The sequence below is a fragment of the Gigantopelta aegis genome, chromosome 4 (genome assembly GCF_016097555.1).
Source record: "Gigantopelta aegis isolate Gae_Host chromosome 4, Gae_host_genome, whole genome shotgun sequence".
Taxonomy (NCBI): Eukaryota; Metazoa; Mollusca; class Gastropoda; order Neomphalida; family Peltospiridae; genus Gigantopelta; species Gigantopelta aegis.
Window position 1 is genome coordinate 28914349 of NC_054702.1, and position 23219 is coordinate 28937567.

General features: G+C 37.6%; 1 protein-coding gene across 1 annotated transcript; it reads left to right on the plus strand.

Moving 5' to 3' along the window:
• The first annotated feature begins 494 nt into the window (after positions 1-494).
• Positions 495-18305, plus strand: LOC121370323 (quinone oxidoreductase-like protein 1). Its single transcript, XM_041495471.1, has 11 exons — positions 495-644; positions 4144-4221; positions 5009-5132; positions 6470-6538; positions 7650-7831; positions 9175-9238; positions 10094-10192; positions 10804-10937; positions 11911-12016; positions 14023-14068; positions 17454-18305. The coding sequence occupies exons 1-11, from the start codon at positions 579-581 to the stop codon at positions 17548-17550; spliced, it is 1065 nt and encodes a 354-aa protein (XP_041351405.1). The 5' UTR covers positions 495-578; the 3' UTR covers positions 17551-18305.
• The last annotated feature ends 4914 nt before the right edge of the window (positions 18306-23219 follow it).

The window sequence follows — 23219 nt, forward strand, 5'->3', positions numbered from 1 at the left end:
CATCTTCATCACCATTCGCAAAGCATTCTGGGAATAAGTGGGCGTTTCCGCAATGTTTACGGAAGACGGTAAGTAATTCAGCGTAATTTAACCCAATTCTAAACTGGGATATCCTTTAACAAAATATTAATATAGGATGTCTTAATGATGTTTTAAAAACTAATTTATGTTTATTTCATAAAATTTAAATTTATAATAATTACCTGTATTAAAAAAAATATATATAGTGTAGGACTAAATATTGTTATAGTTTCAACAGTATTTTTTAACCATTTGGGTAATAAATATTATTTATTAAATTACTTTATTTTTAAAACTTAGTAGTTTAATTTATTGTATATGTATCACTTGACTGATTCTAAAGCAAAAACAGGTTCAACTTGCATTAAATATATGTGGCAAAGTAGACTTTAAACATTTGGCCAGTGTTGTTGTAAGTCCTAAAGTAGCATTTCGAATACGGACGTCCAGATTCACAAGGAGGTTTGATTTGGCTATGTGATAGAGAATCGTTTGATCAACACCACTCACGGTGTGATTAGCTTTCATTGACTTAGAACCTCCACTATTTACTGTTGATGATGCGGTGTATACGAAGATCTGTGTGTCACGATGGGCATGTTGTCAAATTTACCGAGGAAAATGTAAATTTAATAGAAACATTTTGAAACAATGTGTCTGTGTTTGACATGGGGGTAGGGGTGTTGGGTAAAACTCGAAACGGACCTAGGAACGGACTAATACAGTGAAAGGAAATGATGGCATATTTGGTTAATGACACCTTGGCATATTATTAAATTATGGCTATCTAGTGCTTTTTCAGGTGACTGTGGTTCACTAACAATAGCCCCAGTTCTAGTTCACCAACCCCAGTTCGAAAGCTAGACTGACATTCAGATGGTTATGATCACTCTCAGCCTGACCAGCCTCGGTGGCATCGTGGTTAGGCCATCGGTCTACAGGCTGGTAGGTACTGGGTTCGGATCCCGGTCGAGGCATGGGATTTTTAATCCAGATACTGACTTCAAATCCTGAGTGAGTGCACCGCAAGGCTCAGTGGGTAGTAGCCCGAGCTCTCTGACTGAAATAGATCGCTGAGCTTTGCAATTGTTGCGACGGAGTGTCACGAAGCGTAGCTGAATGTGGGTGCTGTCGGGTTTCTTTCTGTAGTATGTGTATTAGTGATTAATATGTGGATTTTTTTTGTATCACTTAACTCGAAAATGATTGATGTAAAGGTATTTGACGTCAAACATAGGATTGTTGTGGTATTAGAGTGGAACTCGTTGCCTACCGTTTGGTAGTCAGGAATTGCCAAAAAAAGACATAGGTTGGTCTCTGACTGTAATGAGAGCGTGTTTATGTCCAAATGTCCGTCTAGCTCTCTTACAGTCAGAGTACTCGGGCTAAGTGGGTAGGTGTAAATCACTTGCACCGACCAGTGATCCATAACTGGTTCAACAAAGGCCATAGTTTGTGCTATCCTGCCTGTGGGAAGCGCAAATAAAAGATCCCTTGCTGCCTGTCATGAAAGAGTAGCCTATGTGGCGACAGTGGGTTTCCTCTAAAAAAAAACCTGTCATAATGACCATATGTTTGATGTCCAATAGCCGATGATAAGATTAAAAAATCAATGTGCTCTAGTGGCGTCGTTAAATAAAACAAACTTTACTTTCTCTCAGCCAGAAGGCTGGTCATTCATTCATTTCAACTTATTTTCGTGCGTATATCCAATTAAGGTTCAAGCACGCTGTCCTGGACACACACCTCAGCTATTTGGTCTGTCTGTCCAGGACAGTGGGTTAGTGGTTAGTGACAGAGAAGAGGGTGTAGTGCCCATTGAGTCCATAAGAACTCGATCTGGATTGGAGCTGGTAACGGGCTGCGAACCCTGTACCTACCAGCCTGTAGTCCGATGGCTTAACCACTGCACCACTGAGACTGGTAGGCTGGTCAACTCACCCCCTACCAACTCGTCCCAGTGTTTGAACAACTCACCCCAAACTTTACTGTCCATAAATAATTGTGACAATTAAAAATAGATTTCTACAACTTGATGTCATTTTATTTATTAATATTACAGTGAAACTCCTCTATTACGACCACTTATTAAATGTTTTTTTATTGAGGAGATCTTAATATTGGATAAATAATAATTTATTACAATGAACTCTCAAGCCTATTTTAACAACGTTTGTGGGTTTGTCCCTTATTTCCTTAAAGGGATGATCAGGCAAGGCTTTTGGACTTCCGACTGGTGTGCATATTCAGCAATATTTAATGCACATTATTGCTTAAAATTTTGGTATATTAAGTAAGAAAATGGTAATGATATGAGTTGACTAAAGCATTTGGGGCAAGTTGACCTGCTCCCCTCAGCCAGAGATTACTCTACAGCAAAAACATGATATTTCCCACTTTAATACAACAATGACTCTATGTTTGACATTAAATATCATTACATTGATCATTTTCAAGTTTGCTGATAACAAATATTTCACATATTAATCACTACAGGTAGAAACCCATTGGCACCTACATATTTAACCGGAACATATTTGAAAGGGGATGCTTTTGGGTGTTTTTCCTGTAATGTGTGATCAATGTAGTGTATGGTCAATGTAATGGTATTTAGCATCAAATATAGGTTTAATGTTGTATTAGAGTGAGATTCTCTGCATACCCAGTGCTAGGCAGCAATTCCTTGTTTTTGCTATAGAGTTATCTCTGTCTGAGAGCATGATCGTAACCGTCCAAATGTCCCGTCAAGGTTTCAAACAGCAGAGTACCTGGGCTAACTGTAACAAATAATACCCAAACTAAATATTGTGTTTTTAATTACGTTTATCTTCTTACTGACACCATTCTAACTGCATTAATATCTCATCAGATTTCATTCTGTGTGAATTAAATGAGTGCTACTAAACATCCAAATGCACTGGAAATTGCTGATCCATCACTGACAGCTGACATGGTTTAATATTCAGATTTACTTAGAAGAAACATCTTATTCATATATTAATCTATGTAAAGTTAAAGTTTGTTTTGTTTAACGACACCACTAGAGCACATTGATTAATTAATCATTGGCTATTGGATGTCAAGCATTTGGTAATTCTGACACTTAGTCATTAGAGGTAACCAGCTACATTTTTTTCATTAACAGCAAGGGATCTTTTATGTGCACATACCACACCCTTTGACTAGTTGTGATGCACTGGTTGGAATCAGAAAAAACAATCAGTTGAATGGATCCACTGAGGTGGTTCGATCCTGCAACACAAGCATCTCAGGCGAGCACTCAACCAACTGAGCTAAATCTTGCCCCTAATGTATGTAATGCATTCTTTAATCATTCTTGTACCACTCTTAGTTTACTTTACTAGTGACCAAAGTGTGCAATAAATCTGTATAACCAAGGGGCGGGGTGTAGCCCATTGGTAAAGTGTTCACTTGATGCATGGTTGGTGTAGAATCGATCCCCGTCGGTGGACCCATTGGGCTATTTCTCGTTCCAGCCAGTGCTCCACATCTGGTGTAACAAAGGCGTGGTATGTACTATCCTGTCTGTGGGATGGAGCATATGCCCATTAAGTAACGACAGTGGGTTTCGTCTCTCAATATCTTTGTGGTCCTTATCCATATGTCTGACGCCATATAACCCTAAATAATATGTGTTGAGTGCGTTGATAAATAAATAAAACATTTTCTTCCTTCCTGTATAACCAAACACTTTTTAAACCCCATCTTTCATTGAATAAAATTCCTTATCACACCATGCAACGCCATTTAGGGGCATGAGACAAGTCGGGTAACATTTTGTTTTTAAAATCTTGATTTGTGATTTTTCTCAATTGAAAATTGATCAGCAACTACTGTTTAATGTTTTTAAATTGTGTAACAATCTCTGAAACTTGCATAGCAAATCACAGCGTGATACCTAACAAAATATTCTCTGCTTGTGGTTTGCACTTTCAATGTTTTGACTGACAGCAGCTAAACATTGCTACTGTCACTCTTGGACTATCGGCTGTCAATCAAAACACCAAATGTGTACATATGAACCATGTATACCATTAGAAAGTTTAAGTCATAACTTTAACATATGCATGCTATTTTGTCTAATTATGTTTTTTGTTTTAGGTTGAAATACCCAAAGCTGGTGACAATGAGATTGTTGTTAAAGTGAAAGCTTGTGGTCTCTCCTATGTCAAAAATAAAGTGAGTTACTCCATTTTAAAATTAATTCACAGCAAATGTATTACAGTATGTAAAGACTAATTACTGGCATCCAGACTGTTTTAGACAGGGTCCAGGTCTTCTAGAATGTTTATAGAATCCACTAGCCATGAGATCAGTGATTAAAAAAAATTCTGGCCACAATTAAAATATCACTAACCTTAGTTTACTTTAAGTTAATACAATTTTACTAAATAATAGTAATAATCTTATATGTCACCTGAAGAGGGAGATAGTGCTTAAAAACACTAACAATGGGGTTTTGGGGTGGGGGCAGGATATTCATATTTACAAAATAGACTTAAATGTAACATTTGACAACAAAATTTCACAAGCTGTTGTGCATGGCAATAATAGTTATTTACTAGCCCAACATTGAATATCACTAGCTATGGGAGTGAGGCTACCATAATCTAGAAGCCCTGGTGTCTTTATATATAGTTTAATTTGATTGATTCATGTAAGGCCAGTTATTTCTATTTCAATCGATCATAATTTTGTGCTTGATTATTTTTGGCTCACGTGGATCACATAACAATGGCAGGCTCAGATCCAGAAATCTTTGCAGTTGGGAGTTAACATGCAAAGTTCTACTTGCCAGTAAATGGAAGTTATATATTGGTGGTGAATGCACTTTAAAAGAAGTGGAAATCCCCCCCCCCCCCCCCCCATCATGAGCAGGGGCCAGGCCAGACCCCTTAAACTCCCTGAATCCATGCCTGGTGAGGCAAGCTTATAACTTTTAACTGCTACATTTAGTTTATTTCAGGTATTGTCAGAAATGTTTAAAAAGGTAAAACTGGATTCTTGTATTGCTGGTGAAGACGTATCTGGTGTAGTCACTCAAGTCGGTGTGTGTGTTACGAGCTTCCAGGAAGGTGATGCTGTTGTCGGTATGTGGTGTGGATTATGATTCGTTAAAAGAGACTGTCCTGAGTTTGCAGTCACTGTAAGATGTTTCTGACTAACAGAGCCTTTTTGGCAACTGAAATGACATATTGAATCCATTTTCTTGTTTAGAATATCAGTGTCTGTATATCCAATGTGTTTGCGGTTGTGTGATAATCTCTATATCAGTCACTTTTCATTTTACTTCGTGATAGATATTTTTTCTTACTTAATTTTTTTTTATTAGAAAGTAGAATCTGATTTGTGCTACTACAAACATTAGGAGAATGACAAACAGTTTGTTTAGACACATACTGATATTCTAATATTATGTACAGGGCCGTACCCTCTGGGGGGAGGGGGAGGGGGGTGGCAGGGGTGCAGTAGTCCCCCCTGAGAATCTTACTTTTTTGTCTTTTTTTGTTACTCCAGAAAATAGCATACACATGTTAAGGTTTAATTTGTATAGTGTTTCATTTGTTTATAAAAAGTAGTTCCACCTAGGATCTTGATCAGGGTACGGCCCTGATGTAATTTTAGTCCTCAGAAAGGATCTGTTAGTTGTAAACATGTTACAATGGTAGCAAACTCAGGACAGTCTCTTTAAGTGGAGGTGGGCTGTAGTTCAGTGGTAGAGTACTCGCTTCAGGCATGATGGGTCATAGGATCGATTACCCTTGATGGAAAGAAATGTTTTATTTAACAACGCACTCAACACATTTTATTTACGGTTGTATGGCATCAGACATATGGTTAAGGACCACACAGATATTGAGAGAGGAAACCTGCTGTTGCCACTTCATGGGCTACTCTTTTTCGATTAGCAGCAAGGGATCTTTCATATGCACCATCTCACAGACAGGGTAGTATATACCACGACATTTGATATATACCAGTCGTGGTGCACTGGCTGGAACGAGAAATACCCTTGATGGATTCAAGTTTTCCCTCTATCATAACCAGAAACCATTGACTGGTACATCAATGGCTGTGGTATGTACTGTCCTGTCTGTAGGAAAAAGCATAAAATAATTTATTCCTTACTGCTTTTGGGGTATTTTTAAAACCTGTTCATGCTTAATTCAATATTTTTCTGCTTTGTAACATTGCAGCTTAAAGGTTATTTATTCACCTTTGACACTAATTTTGTTGAAGAGAAATCAGATATTACACGAATTTTCGGCATGCTTCCATCAGAAAACTGTTTAAGCATGCCTGTCATGGGCACAACCTCTGACTTCACCAGAGTGTTCTGTTCATGACAGGCAAAGAGAAATTACAATTGCTTACATTGTATTTCTTGTGGTATAATTTATTTGTAACTCTAATTTTATTTTTACAGGTATTCTTCCTCTCGATAGCTGCTTCTCTGGATGTGGTGAATATTGTGTGTTCGCTGAATATGACCTGGGTTAGTTTAAATAACATACATTCAAATTAGCATTTATTATAAGTGTTCTCACAACTTTGGATTTAATTTTAGTATTCACACTGTAGTTAACTAATATATGTATATTACTCAAATATTATATTGTCTTATTCACACTGTAGTTAACTAATATATGTATATTACTCAAATATTATATTGTCTTATTCACACTGTAGTTAACTAATATATGTATATTACTCAAATATTATATTGTCTTATTCACACTGTAGTTAACTAATATATGTATTTTACTCAAATATTATATTGTCTTATTCACACTGTAGTTAACTAATATATGTATATTACTCAAATATTATATTGTCTTAAGACTGACTTTTTACAAGTATTATAAATTAAGAATGCATTATAATTTTTTGATACATTTCTTAAGTTACTTTCAAAGTGAGGACAGAGTACCCGAATTGAAGTAGAACAGACATCTCTAACAACCCTATAGGCAAATACCAAATCAATACATTACAGCAGGTTGACACATTTTTCCTGAGTATTTGTCATTCAAGCTATTGCACTGGTATATCAAAGGCCGTGGCATGTGTTATTCTGTCTTTGGCATGGTGCATATAATTGATGCCATGCTAGTAATAGAAAACCTGTCCTGGATGGAGGAGCCATCATAGGCCGCCACCTGCACCCATGAATAGCGTGCACTACAACATCTTGCTTTGAATGTGTATGTTCACGGATGTTAGAGCTACGCGGAAATGCCTAAATGCGCTTTTCCAGTTCATCTGAAAAACCAAAAACATGATGTTCAATACTGTTGACCACACAAGGTTTATTTGCATGTTTTCATGGTTTCAAGTTTATGATTTATGCCTTATATTATAAGTTATAACCAGTTTAGATTTGTTAGCACTGAATGCAATTTTCCTTCAGGGGCCCTTGAGTAGACCCTGGACCCCGGCCACAGTAAGCTTTTTTGTTCCAGCCCCTCTCACATCCCTGTATGTTAATCCCTATGCCCTGTATAACAATTAGCCATTGGTTAATTTAGCTAGGGGCAGGGTGAGCCCTGTCACACATAAAAGAACTGAACACCCAGTATATTAAAATGCTAATTGTATGTTTACAGTGAAAAAGCCGGAACATGTTGAGTTTGTAGATGCGGCTGCAACAATTGGAGACTGTGTACGTGCATACACAGCTCTCCACTACCAGGCCCAGGTGTGTGCGGGGGACACCCTTCTGGTGCTTGACGGGGCCACATCGTTCGGGAGTATTGCTGTACAGCTCGCTCAACAGTGGGGTGCCAAGGTAAATGAATGTACCGTTACAACTCTCACAACAGTGGGATGCCAAGGTAAAATGAATGTCCCTGTACAGCTCGCTCAACAGTGAGGTGCCACGGTAAAATGAATGTACCTTTACAACTCTCACAACAGTGGGGTGCCAAGGTAAAATGAATGTCCCTGTACAGGGGAGATAACTTTTTATGAATGGGGCCATATCATTCAGGAGTATCATTGTACAGTTCGCTCAACAGTGGGGTGCTAAGGTAAAATGAATGTCCCTGTACAACTCGCTCAACAGTGGGGTGCCACGGTAAAATGAATGTACCTGTACTGGGGAGATAACTCTTTATGAATGGGTCCACATTCGGGAGTATCATCTGTACAGCTTGCACAACAGTGGGGTTCTACGGTAAAATGGGTGTCTGTACAACTCGCACAAGTGGGATGCCAAGTTAAAATGAATGTACCTTTACAGGGGAGATAACTCTTTATGGACAGCACAACATTTGAGAGTATCGCTGTATAGCTCTCACAACAGTAGGGTGCCAAGGTAAAATGGATAAATGGATAACTCTTTATCTACAGTTCAGTAGTATTGAAATGCATTTTTGGAATGCTGAAGTTCATTTCAATTTAACTGATTTTCGTGCTTATATCCAATTAAGGTTCAAGCACACTGCCCTGGGCATACACCTCAGCTATCTGGGCTGTCTGTCTAGGACAGTGGGTTAGTGAGAGAGAAGAGGGTGTAGTGGTCTTACACCTACACATTGAGTCGTTAAAACTTGCTCTGGGTTGGAGCCGGTACCGGGCTATGAACCCTGTAACTACCAGCCTTATGTCAGATGGCTTAACCACGACACCACCGAGGCCGGTGAATGCTGAAGTAAAATTAATGTCACTGTACAGGGGAGATAACTCTTTACATTTCAGTAGGATGGAATTTCATTATTGGGATAAAAAAGAATATTCCTGTACGGCAAGGGAGATAATCCTTAGTGTACATAATTTCATTATTACAATGTTGTGGCAACATGTCATATTGGGTGAGACATTAATTTTTTTTTAATCCATTGTGTTGTGACAGTTACAAACTTGAACATTTGCCATTCATCTTCAAACTGGAGTTTTATCAATATACCATAATAACAACCAGCCTCTCTAAATTGCAAGAACGATCATTTTGTTCACATATCACTCATGCACATCTAGTCTCTGTGAGATCTATAAAACAAATCCTTGCTTCTAATTGATAATAATAGTAACCAGTAGGTTTCTTCTTTCATTCTTTAAACGAGATGTCACAACAGACATAGATCCGACTCCTACATGTATGATTAACAGTGCTGATTGTTTTATTTTCAGGTTATGTCTACGTACAGCAGTCCAGCAGAAAGACAGCACTTGGAATGCATGCAGCCTCCCGTTGGTATGGCTCTTTTATTAACCAAAAAAAAGTTTATTTTCTTTAACAACACCACTAGAGCACATTGATTTATTAATCATTGGCTATTGGTTGTCAAACATTTGGTCATTTTGACATATAGTCATTTTGACATATAGTCTTAGAGAGGAAACCTGCTATATTTTTCCATTAGTAGCAAGAGATATTTTATATGCACCATTGCACAAACATGATAGCACATACTACAGCCTTTGATATACTAGTCGAGGTGTACTGGCTGGAACAAGAAATAGCCCAATGGTGATCAATCCATTAACAACACCACTAGAGCATATTGATTTATTAATCATTGGTTATTGAATTGCAAACTTGTTAGAGAGAAAACCTGCTACATTTTTCCATTAGTAGCAGGATAGCACACACCATAACTTTTGATATACCAGTTGTGGTGCACCGGCTGGAATGAGAAATAGTGAGCCTATGAAATATGTCCTGCCCAACGACCAAAAAGAGGATTTTATTTTTTGTCCGATATGTCGATGATATATTTCAATGAGTGAAGCCTATGAACTTGAGGCCTATATACTAGTATATACACATTTGACAAAAAACATAAATTTTCAATCAATTAACTAACTTTTATCCTTTTACCTTTACTCTTAGTTTTTGTTTGTTTTGTTACTGCAAGTCCAATGAGCCTTTGGTGTAAATTGTGTAACTGACTAGTCGTACACAGGTGTAACCCAGGTAATACAGGTTTGTACTTGTGTTACCTGTGTTACACCTGTATACAAACTTGTGTTACACCTGTATACAAACTTGTTAACTGTGCACAACCTTGTGTTACCCGTGTATAAACTTGTCTTACCTGTGTTACAGCGCAGGTGATAGAGTTGAGTAAGAAGAACAACATCTTAGTGAGCAGTGTGATGGAGGAGACCGGGGGAGTGGGCATCGACTGTGTTGTTGATAATGGAGGTAAACTTTTACTATTTCTCTTTCTTTTTCGATTTCTTATGTAGATTAGGAATCTAGTATAGGAGAAGAATGGCTACTTTGTTATTCTTTCTTAAACATGAATTATATATATTAGAGAAAACAGTTATTTTGATGTACATACCACTTTATTCACATGGACTTGGAGCAGCTAGGATTGCTTTGTACCACTTTCCTGTTTGAAACAGGAGGAAAAAACCGCAAAAGTCCTTTAATGATACCTCGTCACATTTTAAAACTACACCTAATATGTCTAAAATTGAGTTATTTTAACATTTGGTTGAGAGAAAGAGAAAAAAAACCTTGCCACCATAGTGGCTACACCTAATGATAAGGCAGTACATACCATAGCCTTTGATGTGATTTGGCACAGGTTGGGAAGAGGAGTGATGATACCATATTAATCCTGCAATACATACACCCTCAGCTGAGCACTGAAATGTGAGGATATAAATTTCAGAAATGATTCCCATTTATTTTTCAGTATTCAATATTTTGAACAACATAAATTTATGGTTTATGATTATTTATTTTTGCACTTTCACAGTTCTGGCTATCATTATGAATGATATATGTTTTTTATTCTTTGACAGTTCGAATGTTTACAAATGAAGAGGACATAGCTTTGCAGGAAGAATCGTCTCCCTATCCTCAGCCACACAAGAATGATGTCATTTCCTGTCTGGGGTTTGGTGGAAAGTGGATTACCTCACAACCTGACCTTCAGGTCATTACATTTTTTTTTTTTTTACATTATATGTATATTTCTAAATTATTTCTCAAGTCAATGGTACAAGCTTGCTTCATGATATTATAACATACTTTGTTAATGTGAAATGCAGAAAACCCAACTACAATTTTAATTAATCAAATTGTTTGTTATCACTATCGGCAGTTATTGCCAAGGGACTTCATTCAATACCATATACAAGTCAGTCACCATGTTTTTTTAATACTTTGTAACACAAGCTAGTAACATTACAGCCCATCTTTTAGTTTCAAAATAGAGTGATGATTTTATTTTCCATTTTTCATGTGATGTGATAGGCAAACAGTATCAATGATAAGAAAATTAATGAGGCTGATCTATTACAAATGGTATAATAATAATAATATATTCCCAACACTCCAGCTTTAACCATAATGACATACTTTGTGGTTGTGATTGTCATGCTACAAAAATGGAACTGAGCTTTGTTGCATTTAACCATAAGTGACATGTGCTTTTCCTTATACCGGCGAGGGCGGGGAGAATGGAACGTAGCCCAGTGGTAAATCACTCACTTGATGTACGGTCAGTCTAGGATCGATCCCCATTGGTGGGCCCTTTGAGCAATTTTTGGTTCCAGCCAGGGCACTGCAAATGGTTTATCAAAGGTCATGGTATGGTATGCTATCCTGTCTGTGGAATGGTTCATATAAAAGATCCTTTGCCATGTATGAAAAATGTAGCGGGTTTCCTCTCTAAGACTATGTCAGAATTACCAAACATTTGACATCCAATAACCCATGATTAGTAAATCAATGTGCTCTAGTACACAAAACAAACTTTTTCTTTACATTATGTGCCCTCAGGGAGTGAATGTTTAGCAATTCACTTTATAAAGAAAAACATTTTGTATTTTTAAAGACATTGTTGAGGTTTGTATTATTTGAAGTGATTTAATTTACTAAATTTTCAAATTTACATACATATTTAGCTTGACCCACCAGACACGCAACAGTTGTTTTTGAGAGGAGCAAGTGTCAACTTCCTGTTTCACCAAGCGTGGGTGCTGACATCTGCTCAACAAGGTCGATATCAGCGTATCCTTGACCTACTGCAATCATCATTTCGTCATTTTGTTATGGTGCCATATTTAAATTAAAATACTAGAATTTTTTCTCTCCTTTGAATTCCATCTCATTTCTTCCCGATCTGGCAACTCCTCCTATGTTTCAACTTATTTCGCTGTCCAACTCCACATCCCAGTCCTTGTCTCTCCAACCGCGACAGGTGCTTATCTCTTGTGGCTATCTGTGCCACACACCTGCCATTCCCCATCAGCTTTTAGCTGTGGGATTAGCCTGACCACTTCAGGTAGTGTTCAGTAGTGACTTCTGGCATTGTTAAGAGGCACTTGTAAACCTACTATACACCCCTACTACCGGCGGTCGTTAGTTAGTGCCGTGGGTCAGACCAGCTTTATTAGTGGCAGAGGACAAGGATGCCAGGTGGGTGCAGGGAAATACACAGAGACTGCACCCGTGGAGGAAGTTGAAACAGGTAGGCGATGGTGTGGACAGCTCAGAAAACAGAGTCGGAGGAAACTGACAGAAAGGGTCGAAACAGATTGAAATCGTGGGAGAAATTCAAAAGTTTTTTTATATTAAGATAATGAGAATGATAGGCAGAGGGTGATAGATGAGAAAGATGAATGAATGTGTGAGCCAGGTTTTGGCGGGATTTGAACCACTGTCATCAGCTTGTCCAGCAACTGATCCACTAGACCACAGATCTCACTGAACAACTGCAATCTTTATTTATTTTTATTTTTTTGGTTATGGTGTCATAATTAAATTACTATATTAGAATTTTGTAAGAAAAAATCATGAGATATAAATGAACAACAAATTTTTATGATTTTGAAAATGTTATTGGTTTTGTCATTCAGACTGGTTACAAGGGATCATAATAAGTATATTTCGTTAGTGGATGTTCACAAATATCAACGCATTCATGAACTTACAAACCACACTAATTTTTAGTACCCCCACCCACCCTCCTAAAAGCATCCATCAGTAATGATGATGTTGTAAGGAATAGTTTATCAGCATGTTCGCTTGCATTAAAAGTATATATGGCAGTAAATTCATCCATCCACCCTAAAAGCCTGTGGGAATCGGGAGAGCACAATGCCTCTCCCATTTGAGGATGAAAATGTAGGCTACATTTGTTTTCACCTACTTTATATATATAAAGATACTGGCTTTACTCCACCCACGTTGGTGGGCCCATTGGGCTGTTTCTCGTTCCAGCCAGTGCTCCACAACTGGTGTAACAAAGGCCGTGGTATGTACTATCCTGTCTGTGGGATGATGCATATAAAATATCCCTTGCTGCTAATCGAAAAGAGTAGCCCATGAAGTGGCGACACCAGGTTTCCTCTCTCAAGATCTGTGTGGTCCTTAACCATATATCAGTCTGATTAAAATTAGCTCTACTGGTCTACCAGTAGTAATTAACCAGTGGCGCTAACTTTTAATCGGATTGACCATAATAATGTCTGACGCCATATAACCTTAAAATAAAATGTGTTGAGTGTGTCGTTAAATAAAACATTTCCTTCCTTCCTTCCTTATGTTATGGATCATAAGATCGACCTCCCACAGTCAACCCATTGTGTTTACCATTCTAACCAGACCTCCTTGGACCATGAATGGCCAGAGCCATGTCCAGCTTAAAACAATGGAGTGACAATATAATAGAACCGGGACATGTATACTATTAGTATTAATGTTTTCTCGCATTCTAACCAGACCTTGGACCATGAATGGCCAGAGCCGTGTCCAGCTTAAAATAAAATAAAACATTTCCTTCCTTCCCTCCACCCCTCACTAGAGATTGTGTCCCCTACTACAGGCGTTCTATCCCTAGTGTGTGGTTTGTAGGCTTGTTAAAATGTTGATCATTGTGGAAAAAAAAAAATGGTTTTGGGGTGATACAATTTGTTGTAGAAGTAAGATGCTGTACTGTTCCAGGCCCCTTGTTATGGATGGATGAAGTATAACGTGTATGTATGTATTGGGAAAATGTCCTTAACCTCTTTCAGATATTTTGCAAGATTCTATGGATAAATTAGACAAAGGTTTAATTAGGTAAGATTGGTGTGGGTAGAAATGAACTAATTTAGTGTCATAAATGAACACACACACAAACTGAACTTAGTAAACAAATACTTTTTAGAAAATTGTAAATCAGCTATTTTTTTTCTTTCAGAATAATAAAATGACCATTTATACATTAGTGGTTAATGTTGAATGTTATATATTGTTTAAAATTGTTTATATTAATATATGAAATAATGTGAAAATTCCCACATTCGGCTGCTGACGTAAAAATCCCAACACAGAATGGAGATTCCCCTTATTCCGTGTATTAATTTTTTGAAGAAAGATTTTGATTGTTATTTCAATAATTTCATAGTACATATTACATTTATGAAATTATTAATCACATGGAATTATAAAAATTTAACATGATAATTTTTTACGTTCATGCAAGTATGAAAGACAGAACCGCATTACACACTTATGTATGAATGGCTTTGCATTAACGGCTTTGAGTGTGTCAAGCAATACTGTGCTGCATACTTGCATGAATGCAAGGCTTCTAGATTATGGTAGCCCTACTCCCATGGCTAGTGATATTCGATGTTGGGCTAGTAAATAACTACTATTGCCATGCCCGATGGCTAGTGAAAAAAAAGTTGTCAAATGCTACATTTAAGTCTATTTTGTAAATATGAATATCCTGCCCCCACCCTCACCCCCAATCTTAGTGTTTTTAAGTTATATATCTCTCTTTAGGTGACATATCTGATTATTACTATTAGTAAAATTGTATTAACTTAAAGTAGGGCTAGTGAATTTTTAATCGTGGCTAGTACATGTTTTTAATCACTGATCCCATGGCTAGTGGATTTTATTAAAAATTCTAGAAGCCTTGATGAATGTCAAAATGTATCACGTTCACTTTATATTTAACTATTTTGGTTGAATTTGTTGTTTTTGTTATTAGTCCCCTACCAGACCAACCGAATGGGACTATAGGTTTCATCTCCGTCCGTTTGTCCGTCCATCTGTCCCACATAGTTTTCCGGATTTTTTGTTCACAATGCTTTGAGATATTCAGTTGAAATGTTATGTATAGCTTTATTGTGTACTATTACGGATCATATATGACTTTTATGGTGATTTACCCATATTTGATGCAGTTATGGCCCTTGAACTTAGGAGATATGAAAATTTGTTTTCCGGACTTTCTTTTGCAATACTGAGATGAAATTTGTTGTATAGCTTTATTATGTACTGTTACAGATCGAGTTTAACTTTCATGGTGATAAACCCATTTATGACAGAGTTATAGCCCTTGCATTTAGGAGAAACATAATTTTGGTAGTAGAAATGTTTTGCTTTAGTAGTACTCTCAGAATGTTTGTTTTAAATGAAATTCATAACGTCTGAGAGCACAACTATATCTAATACTGGTACTTGTTTATTACTACCAGTCATAGTATGTTAATGACATATTTTTATACATCACCCATTTCTTCCGGATCTCATATAATTATGATTTTAAAAATACAGTGAAACCCCTCTAAACTGGAAACCTAAGGATCAAGTAAAAAGTCTGGTTTTAAGGAGTATCTGGTTTAGAGAGGTTCTGTTCTATACTGATATTTAAAAAGCGACTATAAAAAATTTCTGGTTTTGAGGAAATTCTAGTTTACAGAGGGTGCGGTTTTGAGAGGTTTCACAGTATGTAAATTTACTATAATGAATTGACAGTAAACAGTTATCTTGAACCTACGTAAAGGGATTAAAATATATTAATTACTAAATGACTGAGTAATGAAATACTATCTTTTACAGACCTTACTGTTTAACCATCACTCTCACTCCCTTGAGACTAGTTCATTGAGATTAATTCTTATCTCCCCTTAGCATGTGAATTTATATGATATCAATATGGTAATATTTTAAATTACTTCCCATAATCTAAGTTAGAGGAGCAGTTAATCTTTGTTGAGACTGTTTTTATGTCAGTCAATCATCTTTTAAATTGTCATAGCTCTAAGAGTGAATTAAAACTGGCCTCTTAAAGGTACTGGATACTGCTATAACTTTGTATTACTATTTAAAACTTAAAGTCTTAACCAAATTGTTAACAACTACGATAAATTACTCTCCTACCTTTTATTACCTTTAGATTTCCCTAACATTTTGTCCAGATTGAAATCATGTAAAAACCATTGCAATGACACAGAATTTACAATCTAGATGGTGGGGCGGGATGTAACCTAGTGGTAACGTGCTCGCCTGATGCGTGTTTGGTCTATGGTCGATCCCCGTGAGTGGCCCATTGGGCTGTTTCTCATTCCAGCCAGTGCACCACAACTGGTATATCAAAGGCCATGGTATATGCTGTCCTGTCTATGGGATGCTGCATATAAAAGGTCCGTTGTTACTAATGGGAAAATGAAGCAGATTTTTTCTCTAAGACTATATGTCAGAATTACCAAATGTTTGACATTCAGTAGCCGATGATTAATCAATCAAGTGTGCTCTAGTGGTGTTGTTAAACAAAAAAAACTTTAACTTTTGCTGTTTAAAACTTAGTTTCTTGCTTGAAATGATTTCTGCTTCAAATGTAGTCCAATGACATTTATTTCTGAGTGTAATCACAGACATATAATATGTACATGTATTATTAACGTAGTCTGGTACATCACGATGCAAACTTTTCAGTCAAATTTTATCTGGAAAGAAGTAACTGTTTATGTTCAGGTTCAGGTGAAGTATTATGAAATATTCACACATACTAATGATTTAATAGGATGTACATGTAGTTCTACTTTTAAGAACACTAGGACAATCAAAAACACGCCAGATGTATAATTGTTTTTATTAAAGTTCATGACACCACTAGAGCACATTGATTTATTAATCATCGGCTATTGTTTCAACCAGTGTGTTTAGAAGCCATATGTAGCGTACCTTTAGCATAGTCTGTTGCTGATTAGTGAGTAACGGGATAATATTCTTGTCATAAAAGGAAAGAAGGAAATGTTTAACGACGCACACAACACATTTTATTTATGGTTATATGGTTATGGACCATACAGATATTGAGAGAGGAAACCCGCTGTCGCCATTTCATGGCTACTCTTTTCAATAAGCAGCAAGGGATCTTTTATATGCACCATCCCACAGACAAGGTTGTACATACCACGGCCTTTGATATACCAGTCGTGGTGCACTGGCTGGAACGAGAAATAGCCCATTGGGCCCACCGAGGGGGATCGATCCCACACCGACCACACATCGAGTGAGTGCTGTACCACTGGGCTACGTTCTGCCCCTATCATAAAAGAGTCGGATAATTTTGCAGAATAATACGATCAATTCATATCATAAGTAGCTGCTTTGTACAGGTGGCCTGTTAAGCAGATTTGAATATATATTATTTTGTTATTTTCAGGTGCAAAATAGCAAAGACAGTGACATTCGATGAAGTTTTAGAAACCATGCAAAGTTTAGAAGATGTTCGGCTTGGAAAAGTGGTTCTCAAAATGTAGAATGGAAATCGGGACCAGACATTTGAAAATATCATAAAGGATTAAATGGGTTTTTTTTTTTTTTTTAATGTGTTGTTGTGTGGGTACATGAATATGATTTATTAAATTCTTCAATATGAGTGTAAATAAATAGTTTTTTTGCATCAGTTTAATGAAGAACATAGTGTAAAATGTGTTAAAAATACATTTTGTGGTCCACATAAGCATAAAAGACTGGAACCAAACCTCAAATTCGGGAAAAAATTATACAAATATTTGAGCAAAATATGCTAACCTGATACCTTTTTACCATGTATTTCCATCATTCTACCCTCAAAATTAGTTGTAATCCATGTAAAACTACATAATGACTTGTTTGCAACCCTATATACAGGGGTGCATAGATGGCAAATATTTAACTAGCCAGCTGCACCAGAACCAACTAAATATTATTAGCCCACTAGAATTTTTACTAGTCCGCCAATCTATAGAACAATATATTATTAACAATATTATAATATACACTGTGTTCACTTCAAATGTAATATATAGATATATTGACAAAACATTATTAATAAGACTTGGTAAGTGATCAACATCACGTATCAAAAAAAAGAAGAAAAAAAAGAAGAGATAGACCGTCGGGCTGGTAGTTGCACTTTTTAAATCGTCCGTAGGACGTTTTACTCGCATTTGGCGAGTGGGCGAGTACTTTCTGCAGCCCTGTATATAGCTGTTTGGTAGTAATGCTAATATGAATAAATGTTATGCAGATTCGGGCAATTTCGTTTAATTCGTGCAAAAGGCAGCCTGCCCCCCCATACGGCTATGGTGGTCAATAAGTTGGTATGGGCCGTCTACCTTCTCCACCCCCGCTCCCCACCCAACCCCCTTCCTATGGTCCTGTATTAATTAACCTATAGTAGGATATAGCCAAGTTAATAATGAAATTTAGAATCTAAGAGTAGCGTATTTTCAAATGAAGCAAATTATTGAAACTGTATACACGTCTGATCGGATCTGAAGCTGCATATTCCAACTAATGAATTTATTATTAAAGTTGTTATTACACCGGCCCTTAAGGCTACACATGATTTCCCTGCTGCATTGGAATTTGATCATAGTGTGTGTGTGTGTGTGTGTGTGTGTGTTTTCCCCTATTAAAGATAGAAAAAGAAAAAAAACCTTCATTACATAAAAATAGATTTTATAAATCCGTTTATTTTTATTTTTTGTGCCATCAAAAATCATAATATCTAGCATTCAGTTTTTATCTACACGGTGACCGACCGTTTTAGCCATTAAAACAAAAATCAAATACCTGCATTTTCGTCACTATTGCGACCATGCATTCCTTGCGGTCATATTCATAAATCCATAATGCTATATTTTTACTGTGTGTGTGTGTGTGTGTGTGTCTGTGTGTGTGTGTGTGTCTGTGTGTGTGTGTATGTGTGTGTGCGCGTGCGTGCGTGCGTGTGTATGTGTGTGCAGGCCTCGAAAAATTGCGAGAATGATATAGTTTGTGTAATGCTTACCCAGGTTTAGTTTGGTAACTATGCAGAAACGAAATGAGTACCTGAATTTGTCTTGCCCCAATTGTTTGTTATCGGATGTTTTGTTTTTTGATTATTATTTACTTTTATTTTGATCAGGTTCTAAAAAGATTTAAAATGTTGCAATTCGGATTGATAATACATATGTTGTACAGTGTAATTACACTAAGAAATGAAATAAAGTCAGTCTTTTAACTGATCCATTTCGTTGAAAACGCCAAACCATACCGAGAGGCATAACTAACACAATGCCTATTTCAATGATTTTTTATTTATTTTTTGAAATGTCTTATATAGATTAGGCATGCGGACAAATGGCATATTGGTAACAACTGAAACTGAAAGAGAAACTGGAAAAAAGAAAAGCAAATGCGTTTCTAGCACACACACACACACACACACACACACACACACACACACACACACACACACACACACACACAGAGCATTGCATATGTAAATAGTTTTGCATGTGTGTTACCTGCACACGGACCCCTATAAAATCAACCGTTTTTTCTCTGTCTTTCTTCAATATGCCACAATAAGTAATGCTGATAAAATAAAATGCGGGTTTATTGTGAAAAAAGCAAGTTGTGTTTTTTTTTGCTATTGTGCGTGCGTGCGTGTGTGTGTGTGTGTGTGTGTGTGTGTGTGCGTGTGTCGAACGCGTTGTATTAAAAAAAGCAATTCCCGATTTGAACATTATCTTGTTACCAACATGTCATTTGTCAGTGTATAACATTTCTATAAGAAAATGTTACTTCTGCCTCTCAGTAGACTTAATACAATTACAGAGGTGTTATATGTCATTGCTCAACAATAGTATGTATATATTGCTAGAAAAAACCATAAAATACAAGCTCGTAAGAACGATACCTGGAATGGGAGGGGGGCACTAGTCATATTTTTACTTTTATTTATATAGAGTAGGGGGACCTGTGTCCCCTGCCATCCATCCCCCCCCCCCCCCCCCCCACCCTGGTTTCTACAGGCCTGAAATAATAGTTAAAATAATCATGTGCTAAAAACAACAATATAAATCGCTGTCAATTAATGGGTTTATTGTTTTTCTCTCCACTGTACAAAAAAAAATCATACTTAAATGTCAGTTTGTTTGTGATGGGGTGGTGTTAAATATTCATTCATTAAACGTCAGTTTACACGTTAGCCACGCATCAAACTGGCAGCTTAATGGTTTCAAAAATGGGATGATTGATTGCCAATTAATAGTCGATGTGTTTTTTCGTGCTATTCAATCATTAATTCAAAAATGGATTTGACACAGCACGTTCGTTTCAATACGTCAAAGTTGCATGCTATCGATTAGAATTGGCCTCCACTCAACGATCGGGGCGAGGCGTAGCCCAGTGGTACAGCGCTCGCTTGATGCGCGGTCGGTTTGGGATCGATCCCCGTCAGTGGGTTTATTGCGCTATTTCTCGCTCCAACCAGTGCACCACGACTGGTACATCAAAGGCCGTGATATGTGCTATCCTGTCTATGGGATGGTGCATATAGAAGAACTATTTGTCTATGGTTTATAGCTTTCAGCCGATTTCCGATATGGTTTGGTCGAACAACTGCACGTTTTCCAGTAACATTCCACGGGCGTTCACGTCCTGGTTGGAGTTTTTAGGTGTATGATTATTTCTAGTCGATGGAACACTCGTGTTCCATCGACTGGTACAAAGCATACACCTAGAAACTCCAACTACGACCCTAACGTCTGTAGTGTAGATCTTCAGTGGTGGAGCGATCACATACAGCCATATAAGCGGCGTAGTGATTCTCTCTAAACCCTGGCCTCAGATTACAGTTATCTTCCCATTTGGTTGTCCAATCCGGAAGTTTCACCGCGCAAGTAGTCTGCTGTTTGACTGTGATTATTTCATGGCAGACAGCTATGAAGTGGCAACTGTTTGACTGAAGTGACAGGGGATAGCATGTAGTTTGTAAACATGTGTAACTTGCTGACATTGAAGACTTGTTTGTGGTAATTCCGGCCCATGCAAAAGTAGTGCTTTTTGTGTAAAATGGGTGTACTCCGGCCTGGTTTAGAGGGTGTGTCTGTTTAAACCAATATGCTGGGAGAAAGAGCTGGACAACAGGGGTTGTCCTTTTCAGGGTATGTGTCCCCCATGCAGGCAAAGGTACATACAAAACTTCACGGGCCTGCTGATATTAATAAAAATGTTATAGCCACTAAGGCTATATAGAAACATATAGCGAAATTAATTGTGGTCTGAGGCCCCCTGAGTGAGTGTTCCGCAAGGCTCATTGGGTAGGTGTAAACCACTTGCACCGACCAGTGATCCATAACTGGTTAACAAAGGTCATGGTTTGTGCTATCCTGCCTGTGGCAAGCGCAAATAAAAGATCCTTTGCTGCTAATCGGACAGAGTAGCCCATGTAGTGGCGACAGCGGGTTTCTTCTCAAAATCTGTGTGGACCTTCACCATATATCTGACGCCATATAACCGTAAATAAAATGTATTGAGTGCATCGTTAAATAAAACATTTCTTTCTTTCTTTGATTCTCTCTATCTTCGTACTTTTTGGTCTCCCTGTTCGTGGAGGGTCGGGACGTAGCCCAGTGGTAAGACGCGCGGTCGGCGTGGGATCGATCCCCGTCGGTGGGCCCATTGGGATATTTTTCGTTCCAGCCAGTGCACCACAACTGGTATATCAAAGGCTGTGGTATGTACTACCCTGTCTGCGGGATGGTGCATATAAAATATCCATTGCTGCTAATCAAAAAGAGTAGCCCATGAAGTGGCGACAGCGGGTTTCCTCTCTCAATATCTGTGTGGTCCTTAACCATATGTTTGACGCCATATAACCGTAAATAAAATGTGTTGAGTTAAATAAAACATTTCTTTCTTTTTGGTCTCCCTGTTTGCTTGACAGCGTCGCCAAAGTCGTCCAATGACCGCTGACTCGCAAGTTCTGAGCAACATTTCAAGTACGAGCTTTCCTCTGTGCTTAGTAGTCAGCTGTGTCGTACCGTCATCGAATATGGAATGTGCAACGCAGAGGCGGATCTATGGGGGGGGGGGGGGGGGCCTAAATTTTGCGATAGTTATAATTTTATTATATAATAATTTTAATTTTTTACGACCCCCCTCCAAACCTCCCCCAAAGTTCCCTTGGCATTTCACCTCATGTCACTGCCCCCCCCCCCCCCAAAAAAAAGGAGGAGTTTCTGGATCCGCCACTGTAACGTATACGCACATAATAATGTACGCACTTACAAAATAAGGAATGCACGTGCAAAAAGTGTGAATATATATATTATATATATTTAGTACAAACAATCAATGAATAGGCCTAGGCAGCAGCCCTCGTGCTTTGGTTTAAGTTTGTATGCAAATGGAAGCATGGTTTCACCATAACAACTAGTCATTGGTGTCGGTTATTATGAATTCATTTTATGGTTAGCCTAATCTCATTTCGTCAATATGGAACAGTGTGTAATATTTTGTTTTAATTTATGTACTTTAAGAATATGTACTTACAGAAAATAATTCTGAAAGCATTGGTTTACCCTAGAATTGTAGAATATTTAAAGGTATGTGAACAATAATGTGTGTGGGGGGTGGGGGTGGGGTGGGGGGAGGGTAAACATGTTTAGTTCCATATGTTTGATCTATCACGGTGGTATAATAATCAAGATGTGGATAATAAGATCAACCCATTGTTTTTACCATTCTAATCAGACCTCCTTGGACCATGAATGGCCAGAGCCGTATCCAGCTTAAAACAATGGGGTGACAATATAATAATAGTATTAACGTTTTCTCTAGATAGACAAAAAGGGCATTTTTAAATTGTTACTGTTACTTTATTAACGTGCACCGACCAGTGATCCATAAGTGGTTCAACAAAGGCCATGGTTTGTGCTATCCTGCCTGTGGGAAGCGCAAATAAAAGATCCCTTGCTGCTAATCGGAAAGAGTAGCCCATGTAGTGGCGACAGTGGATTTCCTCTCAAAATCTGTGTGGTCAATAACCATATGTCTGACGCCATATAACCGTAAATAAAAATGTGTTGAGTGCGTCGTTAAATAAAACATTTTTTATTAATTTTTTATTAACGTGCCTATATCCAAAATAGGTTCAGGCACTCTCTCTTTA